This window comes from Pezoporus wallicus, unplaced genomic scaffold (assembly GCF_028554395.1).
Source record: "Pezoporus wallicus isolate ANWC-B61680 ecotype Strahan unplaced genomic scaffold, APGP_CSIRO_Pwel_v1 scaffold_6362, whole genome shotgun sequence".
NCBI lineage: Eukaryota > Metazoa > Chordata > Aves > Psittaciformes > Psittacidae > Pezoporus > Pezoporus wallicus.
In genome coordinates, this window is record NW_026637663.1 from 9,802,479 (window position 1) to 9,821,604 (window position 19,126).

A 19,126-nucleotide genomic window follows, 5' to 3' on the forward strand; every position below is an offset into this window, starting at 1 on the left:
TTACTCAGGTGTAAGAATGGGATCCACTCAGTACACTCTGACTTCTTAGTATTCAGGTTTTATTTGGTTAACAAACATGTAAACTGGTAATTTGTAAGCCTAGTACATTTCAGAGCAAAGATAAACGTACTAAAAACTTAAAACATAAACAGCATGCACTAGCTAATGAACCGGAGGATGCATTTAGAAGATCAAGCTTTACTGGAATTAATGCATTAACAGTACCCGCGGTTCCATTATCTCCAGAGTATTTTAAAACGACCCTTTTAGCTCTCCTTCTAAAACGGTGAGGAGAGGGAAGGGAAGCAAATCCCAAAAGCTAGAGGACTACCGAGGCTCCTAGTCCTGAGCAGGATTTTGCTGCCATCATGTGGCAGCAAAAATCTCTGCGTGTAACAAATACTTCCAGTCTCGGAGTCTCATGCAAACACACTTTTCTGCCCCATGTTCAGAGTGAGATGGGCTAAAACATATATATGAATACATGTGAATACAGGAAAGGATTTTAACTGGCCAAGCTCACAGAAGGGTTTCCTCCTGTCCCCCAGAAAGGCAGCAGGAAAATGCCACTGAGTTTGTAAAGAGTACTTTTCAGAAAAATCGATGGCTTCATCATAAATCAAACATTCCCATTTTCAGGGTGCACATGCATACACCACTCTCATTTATGTGTTCAAGAAGCACTATGCTCAGGTGACCACCTAATCTGAAATTGCTGAATCCCAAAAAGACCTATATAACATTTGTCGCATCCATTTAAAAATGTGCTTGGCTGCAGAACTGCACAACCTGCCAAGCAGCTTTAAGAAATCTTTAAGAGTCAGCAGCCTGTTACTAGAGCAGTGGGTGATCTTTGTTATTTGGGTCACCTTGCTGAGATATACAAAGATGTTTTAGCGATGCAGTATTTTGTCATTCTAAAACAGTGTTTTGAAATACTAAAAATAATATAATCTACTCCTATGAGGAATAAAACAAACAAACACTAAAAATAAAATAATATAGTCTACTCCTATGAGGAATAAACCTCAAAGGTTTGGGGAATTTTCCATCAGTGAACACGCTAAAGTATTAATGGATTTACACAGGAGACATATAGTACCACTAAGGCATTCAGATAGATACTTTCACGTAGCATTATGCACTCAAGTAGCTTATTCAGGAATGTGAATGCAACTCAAATAAGTTAACTCACTGATTTGAAGTTCTCTTTTTTGCCCAGGGCCAGAAACACTAGCACTCTGCAGCTGTACTGGCAGGAAACTTAAATTGTTTTCTTAGTACTTGTTAGCCACTGTTTTGCTGCAGCTACCTCTTTTTAATCTGCTGGCACTGCTGCTGCTGGGAAAATAATAGTTCTCAAAACAAAATTTAAGCACAATTCTTTTTTTCTTAATAGAGTTTTCTATCTGTACTGCAAAGCATTTTAGACATGTAAAGTATAATATAAATCCATGAACTGTATTGGTACGGATGAACCACATCTAACAATAAACCACACATACAATTATTTATATATATGTAAAATTATATTATTTTCAAAATTACATACATTAATTTAAAAAAAAAAGATTCATTATCAAGAAAGCGGGAGAAGGTTTAAACTAGAATAATTCTCCTTTTAAAGCTATACAGCAAGTTAGGTGTATATAAATAGAAGTGATTTCAAGCAAAAGAGGGAGAATCTGCAGCTAAGAAAGAGAAAAGAAAGTTATTCTTTTTTATTATGCCCAAATCATTCTTCCTGCTTGTGCTGCTTTTGGCTGGGAGGGAGTTAACTGCCCACATAGTAGCTACTTTGTGGTAATGTTTTGGATTCGTGCTGAGAAAAGTGTCAATTTTAGGGACATTTTTAGTTATTGCTGAGCAGTGCTTACATAAAGTCAAGGCATTTCCTGCTCCTCACACCACCCCACCAGCAAGTGGGCTGGGGCTGCATAAGAACTGGGGAGGGGACACAGACAAGACAGCTGACCCCAACTGACCCAAGGGATATTTATATGCTCAGTATATAAAACTCGGTGAAGAAGAAGAAGGAAGAGGGGGACATTCAGATGCCATTTGTCTTCCCAAATAAGTGTTAGGTGTAATGGAGCCCTGCTGTCCTGGGGATGGCTGGACACCTGCCCGCTGATGGGAAGTGGTGAGTGAACTCCTTACTTTGCTTTGCTTATGCTTAGCTTTTGCTTTACCTATGAAACTCTCTTTATCTCAACTTGTGAGTTTTCTCACTTTTACTCTTCTGATTCTCTCCCCCGTCCCACGGGGCAGGGAGTGAGTGAGCAGCTGTGTGGGACTTAGTTGCCAGCCAGGGTTGAACCACAACACTGCTCCATTTCTCAAATATTTCAGCTGCATGCCATACATCCATTTCTGTGGCCTATCTTCCATGTTTATTTTAAACTCCAGCTTCTATGACACATACGCAGCACAGAATCATCCTGATGTAATTTATGGCTACTGTTGACTGTTGCCAGACACACAAAGTGATAAACTGCAGCATGAGGTCCAGCACTTAAACCTATTATACGCATTTGAACTAATCAAATGCTTTTGCATCACAAAGTTGAATCACTGTCAGTGAAAACTTGGATTGTTCTGAAGACACACCAACTCTCTCTCTTTATAAATCAATACATGTGTGTAATGATATCCTGCACAGAACTGGGAGTTTCAGTATGTTTTATTTCTCAGGAGTTCAACACAGGAGAGAAGTAAATGGGCTCAAGAACACAAGCAGTATTCTTCTAAATTGCATTCACTAAACCCCGAGTATTTCTAGAAAGAAAGAAAAAAGGCCAAATGCTTACACAGCTTGTGTGGGCACAAGTCCAGTTTGCTTTAGAAGATCTAATATTTGATTTAAGAGACAGAACTGGCCCCTATCCTCAGAAAGCATCACTTAGCTTTTTTCTACTTAATAAAACATCTCCACACAAAAAAAAATAAACCCAACCCACATTCTTCCTTAAAGCTACACACACCTCAGTTTTGTAGCAAAAATTGAGAACATTCCCAAGTTGGTATGGCCATATCCACATCAGGATTTTGTGTGTGGACCACCTTCTACGCTTTTTGAACTGTAGCTAACCATAGCACATATGTTTCTGCACACACACCAAAGAAAACTCTGTGCTTTAAACAGAAAAAATTGCAAGGATGCAGAGAAAAGAAACGGCAACGGCAACTATTTACATTAGTTGGACAGAGTTGTTCCTAGATGTGAAACCAGGAGAGAGAACTTCTTAATTAATTTAGAAAGAAAAGTACTTCATTCACGTGTTGAGGACAGCTGCATTACTAAGAGGTATAAAATACTGATACTTTTTTCTTCAATAGGTATGAACACACATGCTTTGAAGGCTGAGCACCTTCAGTATGTGCCCCAGTATGCAAAGAAGGCACATTTAGAAAGGCAAACATTTAAAAATATGCTAACTTGTACAGCAAATATGCACAGAATATATGACTGCTCTTATATTTATGTATCAGCATTGATATATACTTTATGGCCCTATTAGCCTCTGTATGGGGGACAGATCATGCAGCATGCAAAAGTCATTGATTCTAATTGCTGAAACTTTTAAGGGTTTATGTTTCCACTGATATTTATGAGCCACTTCGCATGAAATGCCAAGATAACATGATAGCTCACATTTACCTTTTTGACTGCTTATCAAAACTGACTCAGTTATTTAATTACAAAAGACAAAGTAGTTAAAGAAATCCCTCAGAAACATCTGCTTTCTGTCACAGAGTGGCAGACAGAAAAGGTGTGTCAGTGACACCTCCTTATTTGTAAGACATTTATTAACTCCAAGTTCTTTCTCCTGACCCCATAAAACAGCTATACACCTCTAACAATGCTTTAAACTATACATTCTTTCAGCTCGGTTTTTAATGATGCATTCTTGTTAATGATTTATTCTGTATTGCCAATCTAATGGGAAGAATTCTAACTTGAAACTGTAACAGTTCTATACAGGTGAGACATAAACCTAGTAGCCATTTGGTAAGAAGTCAAACTGACCATGCAAAAAGGCAGTTCATGCTTACACCAGGCACCTGTTTTACACAAATCTAAACTTTCTCATTCTTATCTGCTTTCCCAGAAGCCCAGCACATCCTCAAAACAGACAGCATAGAAACATTAAGGAGTCACTGTAAGAGAGACAAAGACTGGTAAAGGATTTAATGCAATGGGGCAGAAGAATAGTTTTCAAGATCAGAAAGCTACTTCCAATTTCCCACTTAAAAACAGATTCAGATGGTCTCCCTGCAACTAGTTTCTAACATAATTCATGAGCTGAGAAAACAGTTTACACTTTGTCTTGTCAAAGCCTGTCACAAAGCAATTTATGGCTAGAGGTGAAGTTGGCAAGGTAATATGAGCATCAAATTTAGGGGTAATTAACTCAGTAGGGAACACATTCCACAGGGACTGCTAGCAAGAGGTGCTGCTGGCAAGATAATAGACAAAAGTGGGGCCAGAGTAATTACATGGACAATAACTGGGAAATTCATTAGCTACCTGCCAATGCTTGAAGAACTTACCAAACTTAGTAACAAGAATCACCTGCCAAAGTGAGGGCTAAGATGGAAAAGGAATTATCTTTTCAGGGCGACCATTACAACATAAAATCTTCCTTTAAATTTAACTTGGCTAACTTAAGTTTTTAAGTAAACTTAAGACTCCTTCAAACTTGGACATCTGCTTTCTCTGGCATATTGTAATCCATTGTTGTCCATCTAGCAATTTACAAGCAAAGGAAGAGCAGGAAGTACACAAAAGTGAAGAATAAAAACTAGCCCAAACAACATAACAGCATCAATTCTGTGACAGAGCAGCATTGTTAAGATTTTGCATTATTTGTGAGAAATGAATTTCAGAAGGCATGCCAAGAACATATAATGTTTACATGCCATTGAAATACTACTTTAATTTCAGTTCCTAATAATGTGTTGTGAAATGCCTGTTAAGACATTAAGAGCAGTTAATAATTTACTACTGAGCAGACAATAGTAGGACTCAATAGGCAGAAACAGCAAGTTACAATTTGAATTATAGATTGTTAAACATTAGTCTGATTCAAGGATTTCTTGAAGGGCTTCTTTTGAATGATATTTAAATACCTTCTCCAGTTCTGCATAACTTAGTTAAAAGGTATTTACCTATGGCCAATTCATAAGGCAATTATGTTATTTTTGACAAACCAGCCAGAGTTCATACCCTCCTCAGTCAAAATTCCTTCCTCTTTCATAAGCTGCAGTGTTAGTCACAGAAGTACCACAACTCCTCGTATGCCAGTGCCTCTGATCTGCTGCTTCTCCCAACAACACCCCCAAAGCAAGAGATCTCTTGCCATCACCTGGCCTGTCATCATCAGGGCACGGTCTATGCTCATCCACATAGTTACTCCACTGGCTCAACTCAGTTTGACATTTTCCATTTAGGAGCAGCTTAATAGTGTAAAGCCGGCATGACTAGTGAAGTGTTTTAAGAGTTTATACACAACTACTGCAGACCTATCTATTGTTCTCTGTAAGCGTATTTGAGACTCTAAATCTGGGCTCCCCAGGATCGGAACCCTATCCCTACTATTCAAGGAGGATGCCACCTCTTATGTCCAGGCATTTTCTCCCTCATCCTCTGACCTCAGTCTAATCTAGATGGCTCATTCATGGATTCAGACACTAAGCCTGAAGCTGTTGTTTCTGCACCATCTCAAGCACATATGAAGTACTGTCAGTGTCTTCTCCTTAGTAAACTTTCTGATGGGCTGAGAGATAAGCCAAGGATATCTCACAGAGGTTTCCCATGTCTCTTTTCTAATATACTTTCATAATAGCAGCATCTCCTGTTTGTGTGGACTACTCACACAAGGAACATCACCACAGGACAGCCCACCCTCAAGAGATTAAATTTTGTCAAGAGCTCTTCACAGACAGACATACTGAGACTGGAACAAGCAATCATTGATTATGCTTTGTGCTTTTTGTTATTCTGTTTACTCTTTTCTCCAGTAATAAAAAGATCACTAATTAATAGCTGTGATTATTTGGCTTATCTTTAACCATGGATAAGAAATTAACCTAAGTGATGTGCAAGCGTGCAGGTGGGAACAGGGGAAAGAGGTAAGGTAAAGATGCTCTTTCCTGAACTGTCTTTAAAGCAGATTTGCCCCTCTGTTTTCTCTATGTTGTAAGTGTTCCATACTGTCTAAATACAAAATTACATGATGGTGAACACCTGAAGAAAAAACAAAAACCATTTCCTCCCTGTACTACCCTTCAATCTATGTATAGATGGCAGGAATTGCCCATTAAACAAACAGCTCTAACTAATCTCTCTGGCCTAAACATATCACAAACTGCCATTGCAAAAACCAGTATGAGCACTTTTCGCAGCTCCTTGTCCTTACTCCTTGTTTTTCATGTAAACTTCTGCTTTGTACTTTCCTTCACGCTGCTCTGTTCTTGGAAAAGCTTGGGTTCTGTCTTTCCATTGACTTCCATACAGAAACAGTCCTGGGAACCCACTCGTCTTTGCTGATTTGTTCTGCTCCCCAGCCTGAACTGTCACTGTACTCCCACGATTTCCAGGTAAAGTGCTAACCTTTAGAAATTAAGTGCATGTAAATGACTGCAAAGCATATCTGAACTTGATTTTATTAACAGTGTTTAGCAGACCCCTTAAAAATAAATCACATCCCTGGAGGTCTGCAAAGGACAAACTAAAAACCAGCACTTAACATAGTACAGGAAAACAGTGATATCGCATAAACAGCTAGCAAAGACAGATTAAAGACACCTTATACGAGCAGGAACATTGTTCTTTTGACAAAAAACAGATTAACTGATCAACGTCAGGGGACAGAGAGTAAAATATTTATGAATTTAGGACAGATTCAAGTTCATAGCTACATGATGGGGGAAGAGAGGAGTATTAAGTGCAAGGTAAAACGAAATGAGTTGAAGGAGTTAAACAGCCCCAAAGTAAAATGTTTGATTTTAGGTCAAAATTGAACTCTACCAGGTTGGGGGTTTTTTGTTGCTGTTGTTGGTTTTTTTATTTTGCTCTTCTAAAGACAGAACATTTCTACTGTAGATGAACTCAAATTATTATTTTTTTTAATCTTTGCCCACTGACTATTAAAAGCATTATATTCTTGTCTCATAATAGCATTCTATCTAAAATGCTAACACTGCTCTTAACACGGTCCCAAGCTTTTCAAAAGTCTCCACTGAAAGCTGAACACCTGAGGAACAGTATTTACTATTAACAATGACCCTTCTCAGCGCCTCATTCAACTTTTTCATATGCTGTATAACAATGTGAAAAACATCAGATTATTTAATAAAAATACTTATGAATAGTTAAAATTCTTTTTACAGATAAGCAAACAACAGATCATATAGGACAACATGGAAACCACAGTAATGAATATGGGCTTTATGTGGATCTCTCTAAAAAGACCTTTGAAAAAGTAAAATTCTTCAGATACTTCCTCAAAGTGGCAAACTATCATTAGAGATTTCATGCATGGTGAAAGGTTCTGCTGCTAGAATCAACAGGAAGCAGTGTCACTGGATGATACTGACCCAGCACTAAAAATTCACAAAGGACACAGCAGGCACAGGAATGTGCAAGACAAAGTTGAGAGAATAGTTGGTAACAGTCCCACTTTATCTTATTTATAATCACCACACTTGACTCTGGCTATTCCCAGAAAGTAATGAAAGTAATTCTGGTCTTCTTTTTCACTTTTCTTTACCAATATTCTTACAAAGCAGCCACTGTTCTAGCACAAAACAAAAAATGCTTTGATGTCTCTAGAAGAGGTTAGCACATTTATTCTCTAGTACTCTTCACATGCATCCTTCACAGCTACAATCAGTTTCACAGCTTCTAGCAAAGAAAACTTTTAACATTTTTGGAAATAAGGGCTTACTTACTGAGCATTTGAAATACAATCAAAATTTGATAGTTGATGTCGAAAATTTCCTTCCTTCTGACAGCCAGCCTTTAAATAACAGGATCTAATTTCCCCTTTAGACATTAGAGGAAAAAAATAAAATCAGTTCAGTAATGTGATCATTTCTTTTACATACAAAGTTTATAAAAAGTACATTTTAGGTCATGCACATTTATAAACATGTATTTTAGTGTGTGTACTAGGCTTATTTTATACTTCAGAAAGCAAACTAACATTTGAACTGGAAATCTGAGACAAATCAAAACATAGACGTTACAGCTAAAATCTAAAAGGTATGTATAATAAGTGCAAAGGCCATCTATCAACATATGTCTGCCGTAAAATGTGAAATAATAGAATTTTTTCTTTTAGTTCACAAAGTTGAGGTCAGGAGGCACACACCAGGGAAAAACTGTTAAAAGTGTAACCACTGCTACTCCCTCATTGCATATGCAGCAACAAGTGAAGGGTCACTGCTCATTGACCCAGAGGCCATGCTATTCGCCTGACTGGCAGCTGCTGCTCTTAGTCCCACAGCACACCAGGGAGCTGCAGGACTGCAAGCAGGGCTGGGAACTGGCAGAAAACCAAAGCATCTCTGGGGTCACAAGCCCAGCTACCAGGAGAACGCAATTCCATACCCGTTTTGAAGGCAGCTTTAAGGGAAACACAGGTTTTGGGACATCTGCCTTTCACAGGTATGGGCCAGTACATCACCAGGCATTACACCAAGTTCAAACAACCAGTTACCAAGTATATCACAGTTTCAGGCTCTAGGAATAGCTGCAGAGCAGCAGCATACCAAGCACAGGCTCAGGACATGACCAGGTCACTCATTAACTCTCTTGGAAGAGGTAGCAGACCACAGCTCTGAACAAGGGCAACTATCACGTTAGAGAGAGCTCCGTGTGAGCCAGCCAAAAAACAGAACAGTAAAGAGGAGGAACATTTTGCTCAGCCAAGCCAGTGCAAAATCCTTCACCAGGCAGAAACAGCCAGCGGTGGTTCTGCAAAGACAGACGTAGTCTTCTGGCCTAACCAGCATTTTCTGAGGATGATGTTTGGAAGATACTTCATGCACTGTGTAAGTCTTAGGTCTCTGATGGTCACTGGTGGATTTTGAAAACTCCAGGTATTGCTGACCTGACTTTAAATTAGTAAGCCCTTTTCTTTGATTTACACAGAAAAACATGCAATCAGTAACAGACAAGAGAAATATCCTTCCAGGGCATCCAAAGTTTCTTTAGAATTTCCTCACACATTTTAATTATTCCAACTACAGAAACTCACCATTTTCATCTATGAACACGTGCATTGCATCCACGGAGAGCTCATCTTGCACAGACGCCTCAGGTCCACTTATTACTTGCAAGACAGAACTGTCTTGCTGAGAAGTTACCCGGTAGATTATCTGCCTTTGCCTGCTGCCCTGGTAACTTGACACAAAAATGTTTCAAAACTACTATGAGGAACTTTTTTCTTGTTTTCAATAAAACAAAAAGAAAGAGAGGTTAATTAAAAGTTTATGTCATTTCTACTCAGTGAAACAAAACAGCTTACATCATAACTTTGAAGTACAAAATTGTAAAGTAAACCGGCCTTACAGTGCTGCAAATTTGGCAGACTCTGGTAGCACTGGACTAGTGCTAGCACGATCTTGGCTTTGTACATCTGATCTTTCCTGTTTAGGAAGTTGCTCACAGTGCTTTTCTGTTCCCACCACTTCTTCTTTTCTCTCCGTCGTCTGGCTATCTGGAAAACAGGGCAGTGAAGTGGAGCCACTCTCTGCAGATGACTGTCAAGAGTTTTGTTCATTATCTACTGAACAAGGACATCTAAAAGAGAAAAGCTAAAACACTACAATAAGTACTAGCCTTATTGAAAACACTAAAATTACTTAAAATGACAGAAATCTGGATGATGAGGTACTCTGACTGAGGTGGCTGCATGAATGGGCTGTTTCAAGAACAAGCTGTGTGAAGAAAAGGACAAACTAGAGAGAATTTCTGCTTTGCTTCTCCTATTGGTTCAGAGGAAAGCAATCTGTCCCTAACCTAGAATGCTAAAAGGCTGCTTCCCTGGGGGCCATAATTTGTTCCCAAGCCATGCATAGCAGCAGCAGAAAACCAGAAGCACTGGACCATTCCCCTTTTACAAAAGGGAAAGCAGCGCCTTCAAAGGAAATAGAGCTCTTGGATGGGAAAGCAGGTACATGGCTAATACCTCTTCTCCACTGGCCACACACCTGATGCAGGACAAAGGACAAATTGGCTAAGCAATTTCACAGTAGATTTTCATATGCTTGGAAAATACAGAACTCTAGATTTTAAAACATGGACTTATCAGATTTCTACTACTTTGAATACCAATTACATTTATATTACCTCTCTACATATACATGTCATTTACTGACACATGTGAATGACTTTCAAGCAATAGTCTCAAAAGTTACTAACATTCATGCTAAATAGCAAAACATTTTGTAACATTTTGTGCTTTGACTGCAAACAAAAAGAATTATGTTAGGCTTTTAAAGTGCAACTGAGACAGTGATTTCATCAGCACCATGTGCAGTTGCCCAGTTAAATGCTTTGAAAGAAAAACACAGCACAAAGCTGTATTGAAATGTACTTACTCAGATTTCTTGCAATACCTGCTGTTTAAATACCTTAGACATTTAATCAAGAAAAAAAAACAAACCACAGAATTTTCCCCCTTTCCCTGCCAAAAAAAAAAAAAAATCATTTGTTAAGCCATATTTCCTACCATTATAATCTCCATCCTAACCTGCAAGAGCCACCAGTCAAGAAACAGTGGTGTCCTAGCTAAGATGGTCTGAGGATAAAACAAACTCAAGGCTTGTAGAGAGACATAATAATATCTTTTATTAGTCTAACTGATGCAACTGAAAAAAAAAAGCAAAAAAGCTTTGGGATAGGCAGACCTTTCAAATCATCTGTCCTGTCTTCCTCCAACCATACTAGCTGATCTAATAATACTTCTACAAACAAACCTCCTTCATGAGTTAAGGCATCTCTACACCAGTATCAATTCACAGGGCACACCCTTCTAATACCTTAAAGCCCAAGACACTCACACATAACTACTTTTCACTGCAGACACTTGACATTTACTTTTGCGGAGTGGGGAGGAAAAGAGGGAGAATCCAGAAGCATAAGAACAACTTCAACAGTATGACCACACAGCGTTTTTTTCAGCTTCCACAAGGAGGGAAAAAACAAATCTCACTACAACATTGCCAACATTCCGAGTCTCCCGCTGTCTGTAGCACACAATGACCAAGGATCCCTACTTCTTGTGCAATAAATACAATGAGTGTAAGGTTGGTTTAGGGAAATCTTGTGTGTGCCTCTTCTGCATGGAGAGAAAATTCAATAGGTCTTCCAGACCTACTTGCTTCTATTTAGGAGGAAAAAAAAATAAAAGCAGAGAGGGAAGCAGGCAACTTTATTTTTTTTTTCCCTTTTCCTAATTAAAGATTTAAAGTCCATTTTAAACAGAAACTGTGCCTTATTTAACAGTGGCGTTAGTGAAGCTTCCCCTTAATGATGTAACTGCAGCCGAGAGAGGTGATGACACCTAATAAAAATCACCTTCTAAAGGTTTGGGCTGCTCAAGCCTTAAGAATAATAGATAGAGATCAGAAACTGTGGCTTTAATAATCTAATTGGTCCCATATTGCCCAAAACTAGCTTTAGGGCTGAAACAATTAAAAAGCCTTTTTAATTTGATTATCTAGTGGTTTTAGAAAATGTCTCTTTCTTTTCCATTCCAAACCACAAGCCTTGCAGACTTGTTTTCCCTGCAGTGGTAAAGAGCCATAATAATAAAAACATAAACATACTGCTTCTTACAGGCTTTATATGCCAATCAGACAACACCATTGTGATGAGTACTTCCAGCACGGGAAAGGTGGGCCACAATAGGTTTGTGACTGGGTTTCATGATTATTACTCATTTTCTTCCAAGTGACTTACACCTTCAGTATTTAAATGGAGATAGTGGTGTCTAGACTGGGAGTGCTCTGCCAGGGTACGTAATCAACTCCACGTCACCAAAAGCTCCCTGCACGGAAATGTGTGCTGGCAAAGCTGAAATGACTAGGAAAAAACTCTCCAAGAGCAAGAGAAGAGTAAAAAGCACAACATGGCAGTGCATCTGCATCCCTGCGGCCTCCTACCAGAGCTATTTATCCCGAGCCACTGCTCCACATGTCTCTGGCACACGCATGGCTGGGCTCACAGAAGCCCCAAGCTTGGCAATTAATTTCATAATTTATCTGAAAATTACATGCCAAATGACTCAGGTATGTGAGGCGTAACTATCGGGAATCATGGCTAAGCCAGGCTTGGGGAAGGGTGATTCAGAGGAGTCCTGCACAACCAGCCAAGTTTTAGTCTGTATCCCATTTTCCTATTTTGATTGAGCACAAAATACATCCTTTAGTTATCCTGGTAAAAGTCTTATTGAGATAAATATTTCCTATACACTCCATATGGGTGTAAGATACTTTCTGTAAACATTTTTATCTGCACTGAAGAGTTGTAACAGCATAGTAACATGTAAAAATGTAACATCCCAACACTAACAAACAAGCTCTTAATTTAAACACAGTCATACTACCAAAATTTCCTTTGCCATGTGACTTTTCCACCTGCAGAACAACTTTTGGGTACCCAAAATCATCTCTGCAGACAAGCTTTTGGTTCACACTGGCAGGAGGCTGAAAAGTTTTACAGTTGAGATGGAGCAGCCTCTATACACACACTAATGATAATAACCAACTGAGCGTACCTCAACTTTAATGTTACCTTATTAGGCTATTAAAAGTAAGTTTTATTGGTCTGTAACTTTTCTCCAAAAATACGTTTACTGTTTTGTGCCATCTCTTCAGAATCTCACAGGCATTTTCCCTCATCTTTCACTTGTATATCCCTATTCTGGTCTCTGTTACTCACTCCTGTAAGTAAAAATGCCACTGCCATCAATTTCAAACGCCATCTGGTTTGAAATCTGGTCAAGCAGAATTAAGCTAATTAAGGCTGAGACTTGTCTGTTCATTCATTGCTGTGCTACAGAATCTATTTCCTTCCATAACACTATGCTTCAAAATAGAAAGTGTCACTTTAAAATATATCTATTGCCTGTTTGGCCGCAGAGATAATTGATTTCAAATTGTGCTATGATTTGCCTAGTACCAGCATGAAAAAAAGCTATGAGTTGTGAACTGTCCCATTCATATCCTAAGGATATTCCCAACCCTTTCTTCACTGACTGTTTCGGCAGAAACACCTAGCTTATGTGCTTTATTCTCAACTCAAATTTGCCTATTATGCCACAAACATATTAAAAGAACCTGATATTAAACCAAACAAAAGTCCAAGAATTGTTATAAGAGTTTAACATGGGTACCAAAGAATTACATGGGATTACCCAGTAATTAGGATTACTACATTAATCCTGAAGCAACAGGAAAAACTAGCGATACTCACTGTACCTGTTACAGTACAGGGAGAGGAGAGTTAAGCACAACAGTGACTTGCTCAGAACAATATCCTAGGCCAGCAGAAGACCTGGGAACAAACTCAAGGCTTTTGAGGTCTCAGTTAAGTAGTCTAATCAATATACCTAATAATTATGGCAGAATACAGACCTCTGGAAGTAACCTCATGGTTAGTTTACAGGTCTCAGCCTTGTCATCAAACTTACTATTACCTCTTTGATCTAAAGACTGAAATTTTAAAGTCTCAACCTGTCAAGCCTTATACATGAAGTAACAGATTTAGAGAACTGAGTTTTGCACCCTATTTCTTCCCCACCCGAAGAGGGGCATCAAATGCCACATGGTCCCTCCCTGGACCATGTATGAGAGCTCTGATCCAGGGATGGCACACAGCTGCTCCAAAAGAAGAGCTGGCACTGGGCAGGACTTCATGCCCTAGCTGCTACCTGCTGCCAGCAAACTCCCCTGCTCTCCCCTCTCAACACGGCTCTCATTTGGGCTGGTGACTCAATGCACAAGATCCCTCTTCCCCGGGATTACATGTGAAGTAATAGGGCTCTTTCTCACACATGGGAAAAAAACTGAGGAGTCTAAGAATATCCACAGGAGTACGGTTTAGTTTTTCATAGGAGAAGGGTAATTGCTTGGGATCCAGAACTCACTTGAGGTTGTGGCTTGCGCACAGCCCAGAATGATGAGTACCTTTTCTAAAAAGAGCCTGCAAAAACATCTAAATTCAGGCCACATAGTCCTGGTTTAGGCTCTCCACCACTCCCATGGCAGGCTTTGCTACCTTGCAATAGCATTGCCTGGCCTAGATTACAAACCAGCTGTGCCAGAGGGGACATACATGAGATTTTGCCCTGCATAAATCTGATGCACAGCTGCTCTTAGCTCCAGACATGCCAGAGGGACCCAAAACAGCCAGTAAACCTGGCCTTCCTTATGCTTCTCACAGACTGAAGAAAATTCACCCTCCAATGGGGTTTCATTATGTGGGTGGTACAAGCTTCATTCAGAACTGAAAGGACACTGGCCTGAAAGTCATTTTTAGCACAGGTGTCAGTGGTACTTTCTTATGATCTAGAAGAGGTGGGATGGCAACAGAACAGCTCTTAAATGGCTTTTTTATGTCCTGTATTTTAACACATTAAATCTGGCATTCTTGGTAGCATAAAGCAAGGCTTTAATTTTATTGTACAGCATTTTACTGAGCTGCCTGTTAGTGAAGGCTTATGTGATCAGGATGATCTCTCTTCTGTTTCCACAGAACTCAAGTTCTATGTGGGAGCACCCGTAACAGACACATCCACGACATTCACTCAGTAGCAAGACTGTTTTGATGAGCACGTTTCCCCACCTTCTCCAAAGTATGCAAAATGTCAGCTCTCTTACACACAGCTCTGAACACCCAACTTTCCAGGAATTTGCCAAGTTTCTCACACAGGCTAATAAACACCTTTGTGGGGTGCATCTCATTCTCATTTGGACCAGTCATCTATTACCAGCTTTTGCCAATTAGGCGGTTTGCAAGGCTAAAAGAACAAAAACCAAACATAAACAACCTCCTCCCTCAAAACAATTGATGCATAGCTTGACTCGCTCCGTATTACACACACACACACTTGGGTTTTTTTGAATAACCACTTTAATGTGGGAATAATGTTTATTCAGATCTGTTTTAAGATGCTGTTTTGTTAAAGTATATTTGTAATTGCAAGGCTGTAAACAAATTAGAGGCTTTCTCATTCCTAAAATCCAGTCTTACTGTGGTGAAGCTGCCAGTAATAACTATAATTTATTTTAGAAAACAGCACGTTCTGACTGGGCTAGAAAACAAAGCCTACTTGCTCTTAAAAATAACTTCCTTTGAACTACCTCTCCCCTGCTTCAAGAGTTCTGATTGAATCTCCTTTTTCCCACAGCACTGGTCCAAGATGCAGAAGAGACCTCACAGCAACAGGAGCCACTGCCACCATCCCTGCTCCTGTGGGGCACCCCTCTTCCTGGTCCTGCTCCTTTCCCAGGGTGACACTTGCTGTACCCACACTGGAAATGAGCAGGGCCTCTTAATTATACATGTATGCAGCTCAATTTCACTGTCTCACAAACATATGGACTTGAGAAAATAGGAAAGCAGAAAATTCAGTTCAGGTTGTTTAAGTAACAGCTTGCTTTGAGGGACAACCAGAATCTATCTGTTTCCTCAGAATCCTGGATTCCAATAAGAAGAATCTCATTTGTCAGCTCTAAAGCACAATAACTACACACACATTAATAAAGTTTTGGGCTTGTGCTTGGGTTTTTTTTTGTCACTGTGGAATCCAAGTTTGATTTATTCTGAACACCCATTGCTTTCTTTTATGCAGCAATCTTCCCCATTCATATTATCTGAGGAAACTTGGCTAAAAGCCTTTTCTAGATTAGCTGCACTCTTTTTATTTAAACTTCTGAAATTTTTAGCATTTTTTCAGCTAAGTCACCTCATACAAGTCAAATTATCATTACTCCTTTTTGTTGTCGAGGAGTAGTAAAAAGTCACAACCTCCTTGCTGTGACCCTTGCACTGCTGTGTGCTGTTGCACAGGGAGAGCACCATGCACCCCAGGGACCTGGCAGGGCTTGCTGGGCTCAAGAGGGGACCAGCTGGGCAGGCTCTGGTGAAAATCAGGGCTTGCTCAGCCCAGGTCTTAGGCAACTAGAAAGCACCAAGGCTAGCCAGGCAGGCTGATAAACTTGATAGAGCAGGACAGAAACTGCTCTGCAGAACAGTCCAAGAAGGAAAGATGGGCAAGACAGACCAGAAGGAAGGCACCAGGCCTAGGAGAACTAAAGAATGGACAGGTGGGTGGGTACAAGAGAAGTGAATGCAAGCTGTGGGGAGGCAACATCTTTAGCCAAGCTAAAGAGAGTGGAAAAGCCTAGAAAAGCAACAGTGGGTTGCTATGAAGGACAAAGGGAAAGATGAAAGAGAAGCAATATTTAGAGGAAAGCAAATAAGGAGTTGCTCAGGAGGGGAGTGGCTAAAGTGAGGAGGGATGAATGCAGAAGAGAAGACACCACAGAAGTGGAAGAAAAATAGATACAAGTGAAAGATGCAATGAGATAAGGGTGACATGAATTGGATTAGATGGATATAAGGAAAAACTTAAGAAAGGCAGAGTGAAAGCTAAATGGAACCTACAGCAAAACTGTAGCTGTACACATTTTTGTAAGATATTTTTGGTATTCCAGCAATCCAGGCCTGACACATGCATGCTGTTCTAGTATAGAATACTAGATACACCCTGGACACTTACTGAGGTTAGTATTAGGTTTTCCAAAGGAAAAATTTTAATAAAATAAAATATTCAGAAAACTGCTGCTGACACTATCACACTTTCACTAAATCACCTTGTCCTACCAAGCCCACTCTTCCCTGGCCCTATTAGCAAAACCAGTTATCCACTGTGAATTTGCCCAACTACAGATCTCAGGATAAGCTGCTATAAATAATGTAACTAGTCACTTTTTAATTCCAAAGAGAGTTGTAAAAAAGGCATTATACCTCCAACAAGCCCATTTTCCTTTGTCGTCTCCATTTTGACAGTGGATTGATTAGATGCCTTCATCTTTGAGGTATTAATGGATTCCAGGAGGGACACAAACTCTAGAAAGTTAGACTCATTAGGCACTTGTCCTTCTTTAGCTTCCAGATCTGACTTAGAAGTTGGTAAGGTCTTTTCTTTGTCAGATACCTCCATGAAATTCTTACTTAAAAGCACATCCGTTCCACTGTCTACACTTAGCACTCGCATGTGCCTCTTTTCATGAGCAGTTCTACAGGACTGCGGGTCTAGGTTCTGCAGGTCTTCCTTAGAAGTTAAATCCACAGTCTGGACATTTTCAGAAGCATTCTCCCGACTTGGATCTGAACAAGTGTTAGTTTCTAAAGGACTATTTGCTGGATTGCTGTGTTCCTTTACTGCATCACCCGATTCATAGCCAGAGCACTGGTTGGACAACAGCTCTGCCTTTAAAGCTTGTGGAGTTCTTTCACTTTCACTAACTTCTGGGAAAGCCTTACCTTTACTGTCATCAGACAGGTCAAAAGTGATAACAGGGATTCTGAGCTGTTCATTAGTTTGCTGATTTGGCCAACCCGCCGTAACTATACCAGACTCAGGGGCTGAGCTCGTTCTCTCAGTTCCCAGAGCCTTTAGGTGGACACAGCCTGACATGTCTCTGAGGGTGGTGTTTGGTGTAGTACTCATTGTGATGACAATTTTAATGGGCTCACATAGCTGGTCTCCAGGAAGAGAGTTGTCCACAACTGCAACAGCAGTCTCACTGTCTGAGCAATCAAGGTCCTCATGGATATTACTGCCATTCCAAGAACTTTCCATGTGCTCACGATCTTTGGTTGCAATGGCATTACACTGTGGGCAGTAACTGGTAAAGCCTGTCTGTGGTGATACATCAGGCAGTTTCTCTCTTTTATAGCTTTTAGGATTACTCAAATGGTCTGAAAGAACTGAATTTTCACTGTCCCATGGCTCTGAAGAAACTCCAGTCCTCAAAATATCACCTTGCGATGAAGAAATATTGGAGAAGTTTTTAGCTACATCCCTGTCCACAATAATATCTTGGGATCCACGCTGTCCATATGGCTGTCCATCTCCTCCTTCTTCATGTATTCCATTACTAGAAAGTGTTTCCATAGCAGCTGGTTTTGTCGCTACTGGTGATGTGGTGGCACCTGAAGCAGAGGCTGTAGAAACAGGTAATATATCTGTTTTGACACAGGGTGAGGTAGATGAAGCTGGTTGTGCTGCCTGATCTTCTAATACTGTAACACCTAATAAAAAAATATATGGGAGTTAGGTCTCACAAACATGAACACTGTGCATTACTGAAGTACGATTTTTAGCTAGCAGAATCTGACCCAGAGCAGAGCAAAGGAAGCACAGATGATGCAGCTGATTAAAACAGCTCCTAAGCAAGCATCTTTTATGTTAGCTACACGACATAATCCATTGTGTAGCTATATAATATGACATATTATAATAGCAAGCTGGAATCCTTCCATCTCAGGACAGGTATAGCAGCATGTCTATTTAATTTAAATAATCAAAATAGCTCAAGAAACAGCTAATATTAAAACGAAAATGTTTTACAGAATTATCCCCATTTAGAGGGAGATGAAAGAAAGAATAAGCCAGTGCAGCAGAAGTTTGTTGCATCATTTTGTGCCATTCTTAAATGGTCCCATAGGATAAGGTGATCAACCTTAACAAAAAGGAAATATATTGAAACTTCTCAAGCACTGGAACTGTAGGCAAAGCAAGGTGTGCTGAATTATACACTACAGAGCTAAAGCTCAACGATCACAAGAGGAGTCTAAAATAAGAAGATATATAAGAGCTTTAAGATGTGATCTGATCTCATTGGCTTCTGGGTTTAATGCTTTGCAGAGGCACAGAGCTTCCCAACGATGAATGGGGAAGGCTCTTTCATCTATCTCTCTATGCCAAAATGGGGAGAACTACTTGCACGCTCACCAAAAGGCTGCATCCCAAACAGCTTGGCTGCCAGCTAAGAAAGCTTAGTCTGTTAGAATTCTCTTGAGATTCTGTTCTCTCAAGCT

The 19,126-nt window shown here is 39.9% G+C and overlaps 1 protein-coding gene across 1 annotated transcript in view; it reads right to left on the reverse strand.

Annotated features, from left to right (window-relative positions):
- PCNX2 (pecanex 2) overlaps positions 1-19,126 on the reverse strand; it is a 151,856-nt gene that overhangs the window by 120,247 nt on the left and 12,483 nt on the right. The window contains exons 5-8 of the mRNA XM_057407050.1: positions 17,048-18,337; positions 9,581-9,728; positions 9,267-9,412; positions 7,957-8,050 (exon numbers count right to left, since the gene is read on the reverse strand). Coding sequence (XP_057263033.1) covers positions 7,957-8,050; positions 9,267-9,412; positions 9,581-9,728; positions 17,048-18,337 — 1,678 coding nt within the window. The remainder of the gene's footprint in view (positions 1-7,956; positions 8,051-9,266; positions 9,413-9,580; positions 9,729-17,047; positions 18,338-19,126) is intronic.